At 32.3% G+C, this 21,557-nt stretch overlaps 1 protein-coding gene across 5 annotated transcripts in view; it reads right to left on the bottom strand.

The window, feature by feature from the left end:
- Rbp6 (RNA-binding protein 6) overlaps positions 1–21,557 on the bottom strand; it is a 511,568-nt gene that overhangs the window by 26,073 nt on the left and 463,938 nt on the right. For all 5 annotated transcript variants that reach the window (XM_068773329.1, XM_068773331.1, XM_068773330.1 and 2 more), the window contains one exon: positions 9,669–9,751. In XM_068773329.1, the coding sequence (XP_068629430.1) occupies positions 9,669–9,751 (83 nt within the window). The remainder of the gene's footprint in view (positions 1–9,668; positions 9,752–21,557) is intronic.

The following is a 21,557-nucleotide window of genomic DNA, read 5'->3' as shown; positions in this document are numbered from 1 at the left end:
ACGAGACCCGCCTACCACTTTTTTCGATTAAGCCTATACGTATTTATGTAAAGCTCCTTTTTACGATCGTAACGAAGCGAGCCGTCAATTTGAGTAATACGTTTTTATGATTTAGGAAAAAAACGGGTAGGAATGTATTGCGAAATCTATATGATTTTAAAATATCCATCTAGTTTATATAAAACAAAAGATATAATTAAAAGATTAATAAGTAAGATAAGATATTCTATTCCTAGATATTTTGTTATAAAAACAGAAAGCTGTTTGAAACGACTGTTTTTTTCATTAGTACACTGTAATTTACTTTTAAAATACAATGATTTCAAAGAACTTTACTTTTTTTATAAGAAAATATCTACAAATATCTCCGCCGGTAATGTTCAATAGCAACTATTTTAAAATATATTATATAATGTATATCGATTTGTAAAATCCGTAACCTGAAATTTATGTACTAAGCGTTTAAGAATGCAATATGAACGTAAAAGTTATGACGTTCGAGAGTAATATGCGATGCATAACTATGGTTGTACATTTTCCGTCATAATAGTGCCTTACTAGAGATTAAATATTAAGGACGGCACATACTGCGTCCTTTAATATTACTGCAGAGCCGTCTGTTTGTAACATTCATCGCGACGAGGAAACCCGTCTGACGCCCACGGCTATTTGTAGAAAATCGATCGAAGTCAGTAGAACAGCGATATTAGTAAACCGATAGTCAGGGTACAGACGTCTCTCTCTATAAAATAACTCACACGTATTCTAAAGATTTTATGTTCATTGTAGAACTATTTTTTTTATTTTATCTATCAGTATTCTTAAAAATATAAATTCGAAAATAGAATAAGTAATAGTATGTGAGAAATGTAAAACGTGTATTGGCAACTACATAGCCGTATCGTTTGCAATTGTAAGTAAATGTGATTACCGTGGACTCGTTGCTTAGCTAATTCTTATCCAATTTAAAAGGGTACTTCAGCGGAAAAAAGGAAATAGGAAAATCCTCGGAAATGACCATCAGAAATAGTACCCACAAATGACTAGGAAATTAAAATGTGGAAATCTTAACGTTTACCGTTCTGCAATAAAAGTTTTATATGTAAATGGAATTATAAAACCTGGAATTTAATTCACGGCGGAATGCTATTTAATGTGCTATAACTATAAGTGGTGTTCATGAAAGAAAAATCTTGCATCAATATTAAATCTTCGAGTGATTTGCTCTAATAAGAGTTAAGATTTTATCAAAATCTTTTTTCATGTTTATAAAATAAATAAATACATTTAAGTAGATGACAAATTAATTTTCAGGAAGTTTATGATGTACATATTAATTAGTATAAGCTGTGGCAATTAGTGGTAATTAAATAGGGACGTCGGGCGGCAGCAGCGGTGCCTTGTCACACCACTGCCGACTAGATTAAGGTCTGCGGCACTCGGTCCCGGCGCTCGTAACTTGCTACACATGAATCTGCACGAGACTTTCATACGACTCTCAGGAGGAGACTCGGCTCAGCACCTCTAATGTAAATGAAATTGTATGCAAGAAATTTAGCAAGGCTCCTAGGGCGCTATTTATCGCCACTCGCGTCTCCTAACTCCTTAGTAATGGTTACACGGAGGCGCCACGCGCACTGCGATAATGAACAAGGCCACCCTAACGTATGGCCATTATTGATGACGCTAGTCTCCGACTCTGTCACTCCTTTATTACACTTTGCAATGTTACAATTTTAATTACTAAGTACTTCTCAAAATACTGCATCGTTAGCTCTTTACAATTAGAACTGTATTTGAACGATTCATCTATATATTAATTCACTATGTTTACGCATTGTGTAATGGCGGACAAAATTTTTAAGGTGATACACAGATAACAAAAAGGTATGTTTGAATGTTATAGAATAAATATTTAATTACATAATACTCTACGCTGTATAATTTTCACGTGACAAATAGATTATTTATAAAAGGAAAAAAAAATAGCGTTAAAAGTGTATGTATCGAGTTTCTTGCAAAGTTCTTCTCGATAGAACGAACTACCCGAACTTGATAGTAGTCTATGTATAGACAAATATTTAAATTTAATTTATATCAATGTTTCGACTTTTCTAAAGTGCTTAGTAAAAGCTTTTGGAAATAATAACTATTTGTTTCATTTTTTGTTTCGTTATATATACATTATAAATACAATACTTATTTTCTAATTATACATACATATATTTTTTAAAATTAAATTGCAACTATTTTTCGTGACTGTATAAAAGTAATAGTATTGATGTGTTAAAAAATGATATATATACGTTTAATGATGGTAACAAATTGATACTGCAAATATGCTAGGGTGATATATGGAAATGAAATATATATTACACGCCTCGTCATTTCAGCGCAGAGCGGGGGTGGTTCGTCTACGTATACGTGGGTTCAGCTGTGCGTCGTGTGATTAATTAATTTTCTTTCACGCTTCAAATTTAAATTCGAGTAGAAATCGTTAACGGCCGGAAAGGCTTGTTGAGCCATAATTTACGTCTTTGCGCTCGCCTTAAGTTAGTTGCGTCACACGGGAGTTGCGTGCCGTATATGCCTTAAAACCATTAAGTTTATATCGTACGGTACATCCATAGGAAATTAGATGCCAGTTCGTAAAGCAATTCCTTTATTCATAGGTATATTACTCAAATATATTACATAATATTACAGTGAACTTTCGTTACATTATTTTTTTTAATATTCCACCAAGATTAATAAAGGTATTTTGTTAAAATTACAATTGTCGAATAGAGAATTTTGTATAGTTCGAAATTTAACAATGACTTAAATAAAATCTCTTTGCCAAAATCTTTGAAAAAATTTAGTAAAAGAATTGAAGTCATATTGCAAATTATATTCCATCTTGTTGATTTTAAATAAAATTTTCGAAATAAACATAATGTCTTATTTGAATTATATTTTTATTTTTTTAACTTATTAAGTAAATTGAATATTCTACATGCTTTAAAAATAATATTGTGTCAACATTTGTTTTTAAATAGTTATACTATATTAGTATTCCATTTTAATGATTTTCATAAAATTTTTCAAAAAAGGCAAAATATCTTTCTAAGATGTTAAGTTTAAACTATTAACTCATTTTAATAACTTGAAACTTGTTTTATAATTCGAAATAATGACGGCGATCATCTTTTAATGTACGCTATAGGTCGGTAAGTACTAGAGCAAACATTAAATGTGATTTTTTATCTAAGCTCAAATTCTTCGACGTTGATTTTACCACGAACTTATTTAAAAAGAAATTCTACAGAAAGGTCCAAAGTTACGTTTTCATAAAAAGTTAGGTGAACTGTGAAAAAAATCTTTAAAGAAAAGATTCGGGGAAAATCTCACCAAATTTCTTACAAGTCGCCAATTGCAAGTTTCAATGAAAGGGGAGTCACAAAAAGCGTTTGATATATAGAAGGCGCAAGAATGGCCACGGACAAATCGATAGTGCGTAGAAGAAGCGGGTCGGGTCTTACTAAAACGGGAAGTTTATGGTAATCACAGTTTCGAAGGAACGCGTGATTGATTGTTTGGCGTCGCTCTCGCTTCGAACGAAATCAGAGGATAGAAGATTCTCGAAACGTACCTCGTTGTTGTAATTCCGTACATCTAAAGGAGTCGTTAAATAAAACTAGATACTTTAAACAAATGATCTTTGTCTTGCACTAGTTGCGATTGAAAGATATTTGTAAACGATTGGATTTTACATCTGTCAGACAACAGGTGGGGTTCGCATTTATACGCTAGCTTAAACTCGTTTGAAATATTTAATGTAGATTTACTTTTTATGCGCCACATAGGCGTCATATGTTGTAACTGCCCTCTGAAACACAGAAATTAACCATTTGACGTCTACTGCTGGACGTTGGTCTCCTCGATATAACATCGATTTCCTGTAAGGCTTGAAGTAGAGAAAGAAAGCAGTCTGCGTCCAGCGTCTTCCGAAGACAATGACGTCGGTCTACCTTCTGGGTGACCTACAATAGGTTTTCCAGTCTATAATCTCCATTACAGAACGTCCAGGCCCCACCGCATAAACGTGCTCAATCGTAAAAGCCACTAGAAGTTGCATATGTAAATATAATCTACATCAAAATTTGATTAATTTTTTATTCATTCACAAGTTATAAAATTTGTTTCCAACATTTCCTTTGTTTCTATATAAATTAAATTACATTGTTCATGACACATATAACAGAGTTATGAGATATAAATATCTGTTCCCTCGTCCTTTGTTCTATACAGCTGTTCAATATTTATGTCTTGAAAGATCAATCCTTAAAGCTAGTAAAGAAAAGGGATCTGTTAGCGGCCTTACATTGGCTATTTAAGACGGAGGAGAGATGGCGATTGAGGATCGGAAGATTTAAGTGCCAGTTTCAAATGCGCCTACTTTTAGTGTTATTTCCTAAACGGAAACCATTTGTTTGCCGTATGGGATCGGAGGGAAAGATCTATGTCTAACAAAAACGCTATGGCTTAAATGTTGAATTAGTATATTTCTTAGTAATACTGTATTTTTAATCTATAGTTAATACAATCTTTGGATACATAGTTTCAAATTTTCTCAGCAAGAGCGTATATAGTACGTAAATCAACACATAAGTCTATCGTAGCGAAAACAAGACATATGTTTTAGACTTAATTTATGCAGTTTAAGAAATCATTAATTTATATTATATTATTTTGTTATAGTTGTCATCAAACGATGTTTCACCTTTTTCAGAGATATTACTTTCGACAACAAAGACAAATTATAAAATAAAATATGACAAAGAAAATGTTATGAATGCTTTTCAATTATTGCGTGTCAATGATTCATATTTACCATTAGCTGTCCTTCGCTCGGCCTATACTGTACCCTTTTTACGTGTAATTTCATAAATATTTTTGGTCATATGATTTTTTTTCTTGCGGACCGAATTTTGTTTAATCTTTGTTAACTGATTACTACTTGATGAAATAAATATTTTTATAAAATTTAAAGTCTTTAACCCTTACGGTTCCAGAGATATAGTGACGAGTGAGCATATATGTGGAAAAATCTTTTTTTAAAACCTGTATATTATATAGTTACGGTTTTTAAGTTTGTATAATAATTTAAAAAGTTATGTTACACTCCGTCACAGGTTTCTTTACGCAGCTGTGATTTTGTTAAGTGAGTCTCAGGTGTTAGCTGAATTCCCGGCAGCTTAAATCCGGAAAATAGAAATTGATGTTAGGGGCTGAGACGTAAACTGCACTATATTTAACACATTTTGCGGGACGTCGCTGTTAAAATTCATGGTAAGCGGAAGCAATTAGGATACTAACGTGTAAGGTTGTAATAGAGTGACAAGAATTTATTTTAAGAGCATCTTCACAACAAATTCCAGCAAAGAAAGCAATTTCTAGTTATTTATGTTTATTTTGTTTCACTTTGTAGAAAACGATAAAATAAATTCTTAAAAATATGAAATTTACATTACAACTAGATCCATTAAATCTTGTAGAATAGGTCCTAAAAACAATAAAATTACAAAGACCTTATAACACATATCGAGAAGCACTATAGCGTCGTTTAATATTGTCGCAAAATACTTTTTTATTCCAACACCTTGTGTTAGTTGATTTTTTCTTAACTTTTCTTGTATACCTTTTCTCAATTATTATTAAAATGTTGCTCTTTAAAATGAAATTGTTCCAAGTGTACATTATAATATTTCTCGAATACATACATGTCAATAATCTAAATTTCACACGTTTTGATCAAGTAAGAGTTCTTGAATGCTATAATAAGATTAATTTGATTTACTTTTAATTTAGGGTTTAAAAGAAAAAAAACGTTTAAGACAACTTGAAATTTTATTATACATGCGTAAAATCAAACCCGTGAAGTATTTGTTATCTTTTTTAAGACGAGGTTTAGGCGTTAGGACTTAGTTTTTATTTCTTTTGTTTATGATGTGGCTATCACTATTTTTATATAGGATTTTTAATTACGAAGCATTCATAGTATGTTATTAAAAATATTAAGTGATAAGGCAATATGTCATAATCATACTAAAGTATCAACCCACAAACTTATTAATTATTGTTATAAGTGTACTGTAACGTTAGTACACAGGATATATCAATTTTTAATTTTAAAATATATGTTGGCTACGTAGGCTATGTAGCCTAATTATTGTAGAAAATATATTTATTGCATTTGTCAGATGTATAACTAAAGAAGAAATCCTTAATAGAGGTCTGTGTAAGGTTTATGATATAAATCAAACGTGCCTTAAACGATTCCGGCTATTTCACATCTTTTCTTTTTCATGAGCGCTTATTAGCGTTTTTTGTTATTCAAAGTGAGCTACGGTATCACCCTATCACTCTCATGCGGGAAGGCGGAGCGGCTATTAGCTTAACGACCATTTTAATATAGGAGATGACATATTAAATTTACGAGGGCAGCCTCTGCGGCTTAAACTTGTGATGGAATGTTTGTTCTTTATTGCGTATGGAAATTCAATAATTAAAATAATGTTAACGTTAAAGGTATAGAAAATAGTTTTTCGTGTGATAACTAATTAAGTTTAATACTATTTGTTTTTTATGTAAATATAAGCGTGACTGCATTGTAAAATTGCGTGTGATTGGAAAGTTGATTATTGAAGAGTAGGTGTATAATTATGGCAAGATGTAAACGTTCGAAAATAACCGATTTTGTTCAAGGGATTGGCAAGTTGAAGTAGTTGTGGGCAGGCTGATGAATTGCTTGAGATTCTAGAGTGGAGACTACGGAATAGCAAGCATAGCGAAGGACCTAGACGTAACAGAAGAAATTGATAAGATGATCGAAAAATACATGGAATAAATCTGTAAAGATGGCGTATGTCCGACAGTGAACGTGCTACGAATAAAATGATAATGATGATCATGATACATGCTCTACAATAATCACGTGTTTAAAATATATTTAAATTATGTATACTAGATTCTTGGAAAGAATTGAGGATAAAGAATATTTATAAATCTTGTGGTGGGAAGAAATAACGCACGTAGAGTACAAAGAGAGAATTGTCACTTGAACTATTGGAGCGTTCGGATCTATGAAGATGCTCGAAGACGATGAATTCCAATATAAAAAGATTTTCTAAAACTGAATTGAACTGTATCGCAAATATGTAGTCACCTAAATACATAACATAACGTTTATATATAGTAATGAAATTTTATTCAAATAATCGATTTAGTAATGAAAAATTTTGTATAGTCAAAGCCAGATGTTGTGTTAGACAGGTTTTCAAGAGTAAGTACGGCGATACATTACGCGTCGCAAGCAAGGAGGGGAAGCGAACGCTCTATGCACACCTCTCGTTTCGCACGGAAGCGTACTGTAATTACTCTAAAACACTACCCATTTGTTTGATGTCTTTGTTCGTTGTTTGCTCCACTTAGGGCGAATATCACCCCCGCGATTTCTTCCACCCGACACATGCAGCGAGATTCGTACAGCCATAATGGCACTGAGACAATGGGGCGAGACAAAAAACGGGCATTAATAATCAGGAATATGCATTGACAACGAAGGGCGCTATCTGCGCGTTCTTTTCAGCTAGTCTAAAAGGTAATGATGACTGGGATTTTACGGTACAATTATTATAATTGACTTCTCGTGTATTTCAAATGTTAAATATCATAATACACGTTATATTTTGCAAAATAAACAAATTTTAACTATCATTTTTTGTAAAAGATTTCGTCGAAAGAATTAACAGTATTTATTTATAATGAAAGTTGTATAAAGTTAAAGGTAATTAGAATAAACATTGTATTTTAATGAACAACACTTGCAATACTACTAATAGAGTTAATGACTAACTTTGTATTTCTGATTTTATAGCTGGAGTAATTATACTATAATTACTTTTATTAGTGCTATTAAACGCTACGAGGATGGTAACAATAAATTCTGTTGCGTCCTAAAATTTCCCGTTTTATAAAATGGCGATAGAGGTAGGGTAGGATAGAGACAGTGTTACCACAATTTACGTGGTACTCGGTCATAAAAAAAGGTGTGTCCAGTCGCTTATAAGAGATCATTACTCTTTTAAACTACTGCTATAAATTAACTACCGAGGGGCGTATTATTCTTAGTATATATATATTATGTTCTTTAGTTTTACACTAAATTTTACATCAATAAAGTTGTCAACTTCTTTAACATCTAATACCATATTATAGTGAATCTTTTACTTGAACACAATTTTTGTACATAAATGGTTAACGTATTTCTGTAATAATCATAAATATACATAAAAATTTACAATAAATTATAATGGGCGATTAGTTTTAGGTTTAAAGCCTTTAAATGAACTGAATAAACACAGGTCATCTTAAGCAAAATTTAATCAAACTTTTAAAGTCATCATTACCAATACATTACGTTAATTTGTTTTTTATACTGGTATACGATAGGATAACTCTGGTAGTACAAAGTCGGCATTAACAGATAGTAAACATTAATAATTGTAATAGGCAATAATCCTAATTTTGAAAACACTTCTTACCATTATAATCACGTTGTTTATTATTTCTGAAAACATTGATTTTTCTATATGGTGTACCATACATACATTAACTGCAGCCAATGAACTATACCTTTAAAGCGTCTAAACTTTTAACTAATTAATCTGTATATTATGAATAAATTACATATGTATGTTGGTGAAAAACTACTAGAAATTATTTTTCTGTTATAAAAATATAAATAAAGGAAAATATGACGATGATTGAATTGAATTTTTTTGTCTCAATGTTGAAATAGAAATCGTGGTTACTGAATCATTGCTTCTTAATGGCAAACTCCTCTTGCGTGGAAAATTCTAAACACAGTAAAAGCGACTTTAGTGGCATTTTATTGGCCCTACTTGGACCGCAGCCAGCTCTGATCTCTTTTCTTTAATTGATATCTGACTGACAATGAACACATCAAAATTGGGATGTTCTTTGAATCTTGTATGTTTATCTTGTTGTTTATTTATTAGTTATTTAATATAAGCTTCTTGTTTATGGATTTTCGTATAAGACAAAATTCAGTAATTTATTAATAATGACTTTATATTAATGTATTGATTTGTTAGTATCGAATGTTTGAGCTTTTTTTAAATAATTTTTAACGCTTTAACAATTCAATATAAATTTTAGATCGCTAATAAATTCTAATTGAAACGATAATTAATCATTATCACGAATTATACTTATCACTACGGATTTAGTTTACAGATATTTACTTTAGATTTACGAAGTTCAACCTCTCGACTGAAAAATATAAACCTAGGAGAACGAAGATCAAATTGCGTACACATTTGATGAGGATGCATGGCTCATTTTTGGCAATCTGTTTATTTCTTTTGCTACATAAACTTTACAGCGATTTTGATGTATGCATTATATATGAGATTTTAAAAAATAATATTAACAAAATTAATAATCAAATTTTTATACAATATATATAATATCACAGAATTTAAACATAAAAAATGCTTCAATAACGAGTTTTTAATGTTGTAATGGCGAATATGATAGACTCTAAAGGGTTTACATATCCAAATACGAATTAAAGAAATTAAAGATTACAAAAAAAAACTTACCATTTTGTTGTTAATTTCGTGAAAATGGATTTCGCACACTTTGTCTACTATATCTTCACTTTGAAATGTGACAAAGCCGAAACCTGAAACAAGAAAAATCTGTTAAATACCGATTAGCTAAGACAGGATCTTAAATATGTATTATATTGATAAAAAATTAGATTTTGATTACAATTAATGGATTTAGATTTACTACCACGTACTCAATAACATATATTGTGTGAGGCTTTGTTGAGGATTGGTCAAAAATAAGAATTTTTATTTTTCCACCGATAGGCTCGTAGCGATCAATGCGGAGTGACGTCAGGACGATGAACAATAAAGAAAAAGGACCAGCCTTTTCCGCACTGCGGAAGAGGAAACAGAACTCTGAAAAAATTTGCCGGACAAAAAAATGTTTTTTCATCTAAGTTTTTCACGTTCATTTGAATCCTTCCATTTTAACATAAATTTTAAAAAATTCCAATGGTACCTTCCCAAAGTTCCTTCGTTAGCATGTCCATCTTTGATTTTAATCTAATTAAAGACAATTTACATCAAGTTAATTTCAAAAGGAATGTCAATCAGCTTTTTCTACGGAGAAATGATATGTAGTCGCTGTGGTTATGAAAAAATTAGTGAATTAATTTTTATACTTTTTTAATAATTTTTGTTTGCACTCGTATCGTTAAATTTGACTCTTCAATTCAATACACAAAAAGGATTTTGATATTTATTTTCGGAGGTGTTACTTTTAAAATTACAATCTGTCACGAGTACAAAGTTTGTAGTATTTCATGGCCACCCTGTGTCATGTAATTATTCGCGGTAAAGGAAGTTTTTAATCAATGTGTAAAACAATACGATATGCCAATCACGTATAGTAGGTTTAGTAAGCAGTAGTAGTTTGAAAAAGTTGAGGTGATGCTTGAAGATGCTAAAAGATAACGTTGCATATGAATTATTAGTTTGAGGAACACGTTTTGAAGTTTTCTTTATAGTTTCGAATTTAAAAATATAGTCATTTTATTTGTACGAAGTTCGCAATGTTATTTGTTTTATGCACGAAATTGTTCTTACACGACGTAATGTTTATTAAAAGAACACACAATTCTTAAGATTATTAATTTGCCACTTTGGATTATTTATAATGACCATTTATGTACGTCAAGAGGAAAATACGAGAAGGGACAATTTCCCCTAATTATAAATAAATATTCGTAAACAAGAAAATAAAATGATTGGAGATTTTTTTTAAAATAAAGTTAAGATTAAAAATCAATGATAAAAGGGTAGTGATAGAAAAAAAGGTATCTCTAAAAAAGCTTAATTGCCCATAGGTTCACTGCCTCCGTGTGCGGGTTTATTTGAAACGAATAAAACAAGAAATAGGCAACAATCGAGTCTAGATAGTGGAAGTTGCCTGCGGGCCAAGTGCCTGAGTAAATATAAAATCAGAACATCGCCCGAGATTGAATTAACTGACTCGAAGTAGAATATTTTCACGTTTCATTCATCAATGTTTTGTTAAAATACACTGTCTACTCAAAACCGTGTAAATATAATACACGTCGAAGTTCGAAACAAAATGTTAAGAGAACCGAGAGAAATAGCATTGTCACTGACCACGTGAAAAGTTTTGGGTTTCACGTTCCCTTTGTATGTTTGCTCTAAATAAATGGGACGTTTTCCGAAAATTCGTCTGAGCTACATACAAATAGCTTGGATAAATAACCTCTAAGGATTTTGTTTACAGAATTATTTAAAAAGGCAATACTTTACACTACTACTACTTTACAATGTGGTATGGTTACTAGCTTACACTTTAAAAATAATATGCAGAACCATCTTCATGTATACTTTTCCATTTTATCGATAATACAAAACGAAGCTTGTTGAATTTATACGTCAGAATTAGTATTTTATCCTCAAAATAAACTTGTTGGCAAAATGTGTTAAATTATTTTGGTTAGGTGAAAGGAATAGACGTAGTGCTATGTATCATTTTAGATTTCTCATCGGATCGAACTTTTATGGATTTAAAGTAGTTATTATCAAATCTAAAATGTTATAATTTTTTATAAATAAAAAGACTCCATATTAGGGAAGCGAATTATGGTATTTTGTTCCAATTTCATTCAAATTCTGATCGCACCTGTGATGTTGGTATTCGTTATTTTAATATAAGAAGCGAAAGGTTCAGACAAAGATTATGAATGTGTCTCCCGATATCGGATATCTCGACACATCTGTCGGGCGGCACGTGGCGTTGACAGTGGGCGGCGTCCCCCGTACTCCCGTCGGACCCCTGTTCGTCCCCCAACAGCCCCAGTATCGGGGCCACAGGCAGTATAATATGCCCCGGCACTGTATGAAACACCGGCCGGTGGCGTTTATGATGCTATAATAACCGTATAAAACGCGACTTATTGTAGGCGTCGATAACGGACGTTATACAGCTCTAGCCCTCGGCTTCGTGACGTCGAGAATGTCGATACATTTTTCAATATTACCGACTATTTCGGCAAGGCATGGGCCTTCAACAATTTTTAGTAACTATGAAAACCCCCTCAAAGTTTTTTGAATAAACCACCAGCTACAAATTCGAATAAACGGTGTTCGTATTCGGTTACATTTATTTTGAGCAATATTAATAAATAAATAATTTACATGGTAACAAACAAGTTTTCATAAGAACTGAGCACTCAGTTGAGCAACGATGAACTTGTCCATCGGCTGCGCCCCGACGTCCAAACTTACGTTATTGTTTCGGTTCATTATTGTAATACCAGTGCTATGATTAAGAGATGCTTGGAAACTATCTCATCTGATGTAGCAGCTAATGAAAGTTTTGTTTTCGAACTTTTATCTTGAAAGTAATATCTAAGACTTTCTTACTGTCTTTATAAAAGCGTACTAGTAAATCCCAATAAAATGTAAATTTTTGTTTAACCGCATTATTTGAATTTTAAAACACTTAACTTCTTATGAATTAAAGAACAATTTTTATTACGTATTTCTGTGTGGGAAAATGTTTTATTTAAAATAATACCATTATATTGTAAGAAATGTTATCTTATTACTTACAAAATATGTGCAAGCACTTTACCCCATTTTTTCCTTGCGGAATTACAAGAAGTTCTTAATCCCAAGTAAATATATGCCGAGTGTCTAATGCATTCGCAAAGAGGTAAAATCTAAATGCAAACTTTCGGCAAGCGAAGAAAATGGAGGATAAAAGCTATTGCAAAAAGAATTGGCTCCTCTTCATTTTCTCTATTGTAAAGTTGAATGGAACACAAACAATCAACTTTCTCGTCGGGCTGATTGTGTGGAGACACTCTTATTGTCTACTCTCAGGTAAATAAAGTAGAAACACAATTGGCTCGCTACTTTGTGCGTCGACCTATTCAACTTTTAAATTATCAAAATTCAATCTCATTCTTTAACATTACCTACAGCTCTTAGAATTAAGTAAGAAACTTTTGCACTCTTCAGACTTAATGGAAACGGAACGACCGAAAATATGACGAGAATCAAACAAATGGGAATTTATAAAGCGTTAAGTAAGAGGAATGTTCGTGAGTGTAGGCGCCGAGCCACAACCAGAACAACAATTTATCAAGGGCGACAGGACCCCCGTCCAATCGCTTGCTGCCATAAATATTTAATACTTATATTACTTTAATAAGAATTTGTTCCTTTTATTTGCGAATGCGTCACTTTACGACATAATTTGGTCTTTGATTGCTATCTCGCGACCTGGAAGCAAGACAGCATGTGCGCATTATTTTTTATATCGGCATTTGCAGTAAAATGACACTGAAACACGATACACTATAACATCTGACGGTAATGCTATTAAAAATCATTGTATTTTTGTAATAAATCTGTAGTAAATGTAAAAAATACACATGATACATTTATGAGCCTTTATTTTATGAATTTTAGTTCTATTAGATATATCATGTAATATGAATTTTTGTTTTTGCTTATTTAGTGTTGTTGGCATTCCTTTCCATAGGTTCATTGAACTAACATCTTGCAGATTCTTAATTCTCAAAAATATTTTGCATAATTTTCTATTCAATAATTCATCATCATTGTTTAGTTCATAGAACATACACGGCTGGATATAAGCTTCCGCTTTAGATTTCCATTGTGATCGTTTGGAAGCAGCCTGCATCCAATGGCTATTGTAGTGGTACCGGCGCATAGAATGATCTCCTCTCTCCTCCTATGATTGCCTTAAGAACTGGCTAAGGGAAGGATATTCATGGGTAAAAGTAAAAACTACGCTCGTTAACCTATGATTGACAAAAAATGTTTATTCTATAAAAAATAACCGAAAAAAAGAAGCATTCTTCTCCGTTTAAAAATTCATTTCTTTAGTTGGTTTGATTGTTGGTGTTTCATTAAACACTAACAATCAAACCAACTTCTGTCTAAACATGATACGGGTAAAGCTTCTTCATATTAGACGAGTAGAGAGCGATCGGAGGAATCAGTGCAGTAATGCGTGTTATCTATCACATTACGTCTCAATGCACATGTGGGTGTTCAGTGATAGGTCTATGCTTTATCTAGAATAATTTTATCAGAAATCACTATAGTTAAAGTAAATTAACTACGAAATTTATTAATGCCCAATGACAAATTTTGATTGATTAAAATGAAAACATATTTCGAATAAATTTGAGTAAGAAATAATTACATTTCGAAACATTTTCAGCTATCATTTTATTAACAACTTTTCATTTATGTATGTAAATATAAATTGATATAGCTCTACATTAATTTAATAAACATCATATATTGTTAAAGAATTCGTAACGCCACTAAAACTTTGTTTACTGTTGGATCAAACTCGAGAAGTAGTCGACCATTCAGTGACCGCCGTGGTCAGCCAACATTGCAGCGGGATTGTCATGTGAATCGTGTAATCCTACTGGGCAGACGTGACAGAGACGCGGGGTACGAGATTAGAAGGATCATCGAGTGCAAGACTAGAATACTCTTGTGAGGGGCTACCGCATTCATTGCTCCGGGCAGGGTGGAATAATATTGAGTGTTTTTCTTTTAAAAAATGACATAGATATTTGTTATTTTTACATTTCGGTAACCATTCAAAATGAAAATTTTGTACAAAATATTGGTTAGTATGTTTTATTTATACATTGTATATATATTTATACCATAAATATTTTGACATAAAAAGTTATCTTTTTTACCCAGGTCTCCCCTTTGTTCTTCCATGCCTCTCTTTGACTACCTTTTGTCAGCTGGTCTAACTTGCTATGTTAGTTATGTATTTTTCTTTCCTGTTGGTCTCTTTTATTTTGTTGCTCGTTTGGTCTACCCGTTTTTTATAACATGATATTTGATACCAAACAGGAGATATAGATGAAACAATTTTGGCGAATTAAGATTTATTTCTTATGTTTTAATATTTGTGACCTTGTTTACTATTATCAAGATTTACTACAATGTAAAATCAACCGTGTATAAATTTGTTAGTGGCACAAGAGAACACCCTTATAAAATTTACGACGAAACCGAGTGCAGGATTCAGATAATAACGTTTTAATTGCGTACAAGAGCGGCGAACGATGCAGGGGGTCGGACGTAACATTGTGATGCGAGTAGCGCTCTGCGGCCTCGCCCACACTGAGAATGAAAACGTCTTCTGCACGTACTTCACGGTTCACTTGTTAGGAAGACCGCAGCGAGAAAACCAAATATTTGCTATTGCATCCGAAATACAAAAGTTTGCACTCGAAAAAGAGCCATCTCAAAGTTGTCGGGTCGAGTTGCGCGGGTCGTATTTCGAGCTGTCCTCAGTAGTTCTCGAGTGACCGGTTCCGTACCGGGCCGTTGCTTTATTGCGAGAGTACGCCTGTTTGCTCAACACTACACTACAGTTTTCGTGATTATTTCGGCAATATTGTTTATAGACCCGCATACGCTGTGAATTGTTGAGCTTTTGAATAATGTTTACTTCACATGTTTAAATCGTTAATTGTCTCCCACCGAAATACCTATTGCAGTCCTGTTTTATTTTTTACATTAACTCGGACAAATAAATGTACAATTGGTTTGAAGGTTATTGAAGCCGTAGAACGCTTACGACCTTTTCGGTTCTAGGTTGCGAATCGGCATTGTTGGACGTACACAGTTTACAAACTAATTCGATTTATAGTCGACAGTAATAACGGTAAAAATATATATTTACTGGAAATATATTGAGACGAAGACAAAAAGGCAATTTGACACTATTGCCGCAAGCAACAGTTTGTCATTTCTGATATTACGTTTCCCCTTGAAAACTGTCGACACAAAACAACGACACAGAGCTTTTATTGAAAAGCTAGGGCGGCTTTTTAAGTCGATTCTATACACGGTAACGTAGCATATGCTGCTTTGTTCTCGCAGGTTCGTAAGGGCTTGAGCACACACGAGCTACCTGATACGAGTGGCGCACAATAAGTGCAAAATGTATTTGCCAAGCGCGATTACGCGTCACTCGGCGATTGTGGATCGGGTGGTGAACAATGTGAATGGCTACAGATTTTATTTACGAGAAATCATTTTTTTACACAGTTATATTTTTTTATTCTTGGAGAACCTGATTCTCTTTAAAAGACGACCAACTTCGAAAAATAATAATTTTTATTTAATATGTTAGACAGAATCCTGAGTAGATTGTTGAATGCCATGAATATATGTTCCGAATTTACATTTTTGAATATAATAAACTATTATAACTACTTTAACTAAACAATCAAGTGTGAAAAAGTATAATGGCTATTTATAGTCAGTTACATGTTCCTTGTTCATAAGACGCAGACTTGATTTTAGAAAAGATATTATGACGGATGTTTTATGACAAATAGATTAAGTATAAAATTCATTCATCAACATCGTGATTATATTAGAAAGACTTTTACTTCAAAGCATTTGTCACCACATAGATTTCCAACAGGACCGGTTGGAGGCGATATGAGTTTAGCGTATTCCCTCGACTTTAACAAATTTTCCTAAGTCGTTGTTAATTTTTATCCGTTTAAATGAAAGGAAAAAACGCTTTTATAAAGAATAAGGTAATAACAGTTCAAAATTATTTGCAGCGGCCGGTTAGAAACGGTTTTTAAATGGGAACAGTTATTTTCAAAGCAATAGTTCCGCAGTGTCGGGACCGAAACCGTTAACTGAACACGCATGCAAGGTAGCAGGTGTTTCAGAATCATTGATCAGTGGAGAACGGTGTTCGTAAAGTGTAGGTGGGAGATATATTGAAATAGTTTCATCTAGGCTTTACTGTGCCATTCAAACATTTTGAATAAAGTTTATTGTTCATGTAAATGCTTTTAAGTAATAAAATCTGTTTGTTTTTAAAGACAAATACAAAGAGAAAAACAAATTCTGTTTCCATTTAAATAACGAATATAGCAGATTATCAATGATTTATTCAAACTTTTAATTCGAATATTGGAAGCGATAAAAGTTATTATTAATTTTACCCATGAGTTTTAATTTTTTCGTCGACTCATTGAGGTAATAAATTTTCCTAAGAAAAATCAATGCAAAAGTATTCCAGATATATTCAGAAAGTGCCGATTGCTTAATTTAAAAGAATATTTTTTGACATTATTTTATTACACGCGTGTTTGTGTAATAAAAGTCTGAGTAAATTACTTCATAGAAGATTGGGTATTTTGTGCAAAATAAGTACATACAATAACAAATGTAACAAATACATACGATGACAGATATAAAAAAATTTCAACATTCATGTATGTGATGTAAATTATATTTAAAACAAATTATAGTCTGCTATATATGGTTATAATGTTTATTCACCTCGTGTCACGAAAACACTCAATGATTTTGTGATTGCGGTTTATAAATAAAAGTAATTTAATTTTATTGTAATAATGATGTGATTTTTAACAATACAAATCCGGGATACAGCAGTGTGCTTGCATAATTATTTCTGTAAGTAAATACATCGTTGTAATGGTTTATATAAAGAGTATTAAAATATTAATAATTAATAATCCATGTATTTCTTACAACAATTAGTGTATACAAACAAGCCAAAATTCCAATCAAAGGCCCGATACGTAGCAATAAGTCGTAATTACGAGGTGTGATTACAATTTTACAGGTAGGTCGACAATAAAGATGAGTGTAAGGGAGAGTTAACTGCGCAAAGTAATCGCGGGTCGAACCGTTGTTTTACGAGTCGGACTTTGCATATTCCGACAGATGTTAGAACAATAAACCCGAAAGAGACGCCCGGGCATTGTACAATGTTGTACTACTGTAAAATCAATCCTTTTAAAGATTAACACGATGTTAATCCCCTCGAGATTTAGAATCTGACGCTGGTTTAAATACTCGACGATGAAAATGTTTTTGTTTTAGGAATAACTTCAACGCAACTTTGTTTTTTAAATATGATTTAGTGTATCATATTTAATTTTAGCCTGGTATATTATTGACCCTTGACCAGCTAAAGATTAATACCAGGCTTTCCATAATACTATGAACGTATTCTCAGTTATTCTAGCCACCACACCCGCAGACCACTAGGTAACTACTATAAGCTATTGGTTGTAAGGTTAGTAGACGGTAAATGACTACGTGGGCGACCACCTACCCACTTATAGGATCATGATAAATCAATATCCAGATTCCTCATTACTAATGCATAGATGAAAGCCGAGGATTGAATAGTATGAAAAGAGTTTGTAATCGGTTCCGTCAAAGCATTTAAAACGGACAAGACCTCCAAAAATGGAGGGAAGACTGAGAAGATGATGTTTTAGATAACATAGATAAAGTTGTAAAGAAGTAAATACAGAAATACTAAAAAGTTCAAGTATATCTGTTATATTTCATACTTGGCCGCTATAAGACGGTTATAACATATGTGGATTCCTATTCAGCTTTTATAATTCTAGAATCGAATTTAAAAAATTCGGACTACCTCGCTTGCTACTCTTCCCATCCTTTTAAAATGCAGAGCGTCTACCTTTTAAAAATACGTTCCCTGCTTCACATTTAAATTTGAAAAGTTGTCCGGCTCGTTCGACCTGGTAACGGTAAAAGGGTATTACTTATGAATCAATAGTTAATGAGTATCAATGGGAGGCTTTTGAAACTCGCCAGGCTCTGTGTGCATTCTCGGCGCATCATTAATATTGAAAGTTACTCCCCGTCCATTGTCTCTGGAGTGGCCGCCTCTTTGTATATTATACGTCGCTGCTCCGCGGAAACGAACTACTCATTTCCTTTGCTCAAAAGTTTTCCTTAATATTATATTGGCTCTTCAGTAATACTATTATCTTTCTTCTATTATTTCTTTTATTAAGCTATTTTCAATTTATTCTTCAGTTCATTTAATTATTAACTTTATTGAAATGTACCAGAATTTTACTTGAATTATTTAATGGTACAAACGAAACTAAACATGCGTGAATGGTGTAGCCCTGCTTCATACATGCGCTCTGATTGGACATTCCCAAAATTGTCAGCTTCACGAATCAATCTATTGGAAATTGGAACGATTTCGTGATCAGTTGACTGAATTCAGTATATTCAAGTAAAGTCATGGATGTAGTTCATTTGTATTGCATGTCCAACTCTTATAGATTTTAAGCAGCTCACTGCATACGTAAATCGAATATCACGAATAAAATGCATTTGGAAATTTTCATAAGAACTCCGCTTTAATATCACAATGTAACGTTAGGTAAGTAATTGTAATTTTTTTTTCATTTGTCGCCTAGCGACTGACAGAACGCGGTTTGTTGAATCACAGCTATAGCGAGATATTACTTGTGAGTTTCAAAATAATTAAAAATTACTCTCGGCGACGGTTTAAAATTGCTTTTATAATATGACTGAATTTTATGAAACTTTTTTTTAGAACGACGCTACGTATTTCGATACATAAGAACAATAAAATAATCCTCAATTTATTTCGTGTTTTTAAAATTGATAAATAAATTATACACATTAGAAAATAGACATTATGATACTTAAAACAAAATAAATAGTTTGTTTTATTGATATCAATAGTTGAAATTATGAAACATAAAAGTCTGTTTGAAGTTGATTGTCGTGAAACTATTTTAATTAAAGCAACCCGATTAAAAGGAGTTTATAGTGGAACAAATCGGTCGGGTGGCTAGATTGGTAACGTTCGATTCAGATGGCAGGCTCCCGATAAAGTCTCGATGTTAGTAATTGTCGTCGTCATTAACATTTACGACGATGTCCTATTTCGGATTGATGTCGCCGATTTTCGATCACCTTGTCCCTGCCGCTACTACAAGATATCGGTCTGATTCGTTCGAACGTGCGCTACAGACGGCATCCTGTCATTTTGATACTATACCGTCTATGCGGGTGAATTTAATGATGATTACAATTGTTAAAATACTTAATAGCTATTTATTCGACAGGTACTCAAAATCAATTTAAATAGATATTATGACATTGTGCTATTTATTACAATGTAGAGGTTGTCAACTCAGACTGCATAACCAGAAGTTACTGGCCAGTGGTATTCAAATAAAAATATAAACAATTTTTTCGAAAGATCACTTTATTTATTGTTTTAACGATAAATTAATGTCGTGATGGATAAATATTGACCTGCATAGCAGTTAAGGACTGTATACATTTTAGGGCATTAAATCAAATAGATATAATGGCAATTGAGACATTATTCAAAGGACATTATATTTTTCGTAAATATTCAAGTTTCTCTGCGCTTTTTTAATAAGAACCCTCTACAAAATATATGAAAATTTTACACAAAAATAAATGAAATAGGTAAATTTGACCTTAAATTTATTTACCGATTTTTATTTTATTATTTAATTTTGAACAAAAATGTCTAATAATAACCGAATTTCAGTTTATCATAAATATTTCCCTGGTCAATCATTCACATGTTCAAAAGTTCATGCAAATATGACATAACATTTCACGCCTCAAGGTAACGTACGCAGTTATATTATGAAAAGTAAAGGACTATAATATTATAGGCGTGACATATTCCATTAAGAAAGTAATTTATTCATTATTAGGGCAGTTTATAGAAACCCTTCAAACCTCGACTTCATCATTAATTTATACCCTTGGGGATAGAATTTAGGTGTCTTGATTTAATGGTGGATCAAATTTAATTAAATCCAATTAATAATTTTTATTAACGAAAAAATATGCATACATGTATAACAAATTGTTTTTTTTTTTATATTCTTCTTATATAGGTATTTAGGTGTATTTCTGAATGTAACTAAACTATTATATTTGGTTGAAGATTATGTAACAGAACCCAGCTCAAATGCTAGCCCGCCCATAGACTCCAACTTTAAGAGACAGGCCTCCCCCAAAAATGCCTATGGGGGATATACCATAGTCGCCATGTTAGAGAGCGAGTTGACAATTGTAATGTGGTATTATGATATGCAGGGTACACTGCTGCCCATACCCAGGAATACTTGTTTATTAGCAGTGGCAAATAATTAATGCACAAAGTGTGAATTACATAATATTGTATTCCGGGAAACCGAGAATCCGCAATCTACAATAGCAAATCTTCCGCTGGGCTACCACGGCTCGACAACTTTTATATCTAATACTTAAAAGTTAAAATTTTCTTATATATCCTGAGTATAGTACATATATAAGTATAATAAATACGTATATATGTTATAGCGTTTTAAAATAACTAATACATTAATATTACAGGTCCTATTTGAGACATATGGTGAGGCCTATGTATGAATGATATGAAGTTGTGACTATGATAATAAAAATAAGTTACCAAGTTCTTATCAAATGAACTTGTAAATAGGATAAATATGATTAAGTAAATCAGTAATAGATATG

Source organism: Battus philenor, unplaced genomic scaffold (assembly GCF_028537555.1).
Source record: "Battus philenor isolate CCGP_79_NKW_IND1 unplaced genomic scaffold, ilBatPhil1.0.hap1 SCAF_6, whole genome shotgun sequence".
Taxonomy (NCBI): Eukaryota; Metazoa; Arthropoda; class Insecta; order Lepidoptera; family Papilionidae; genus Battus; species Battus philenor.
Note: the sequence above shows the minus strand (reverse complement) of the source record. Positions and strands in the feature narration are given on the sequence as shown.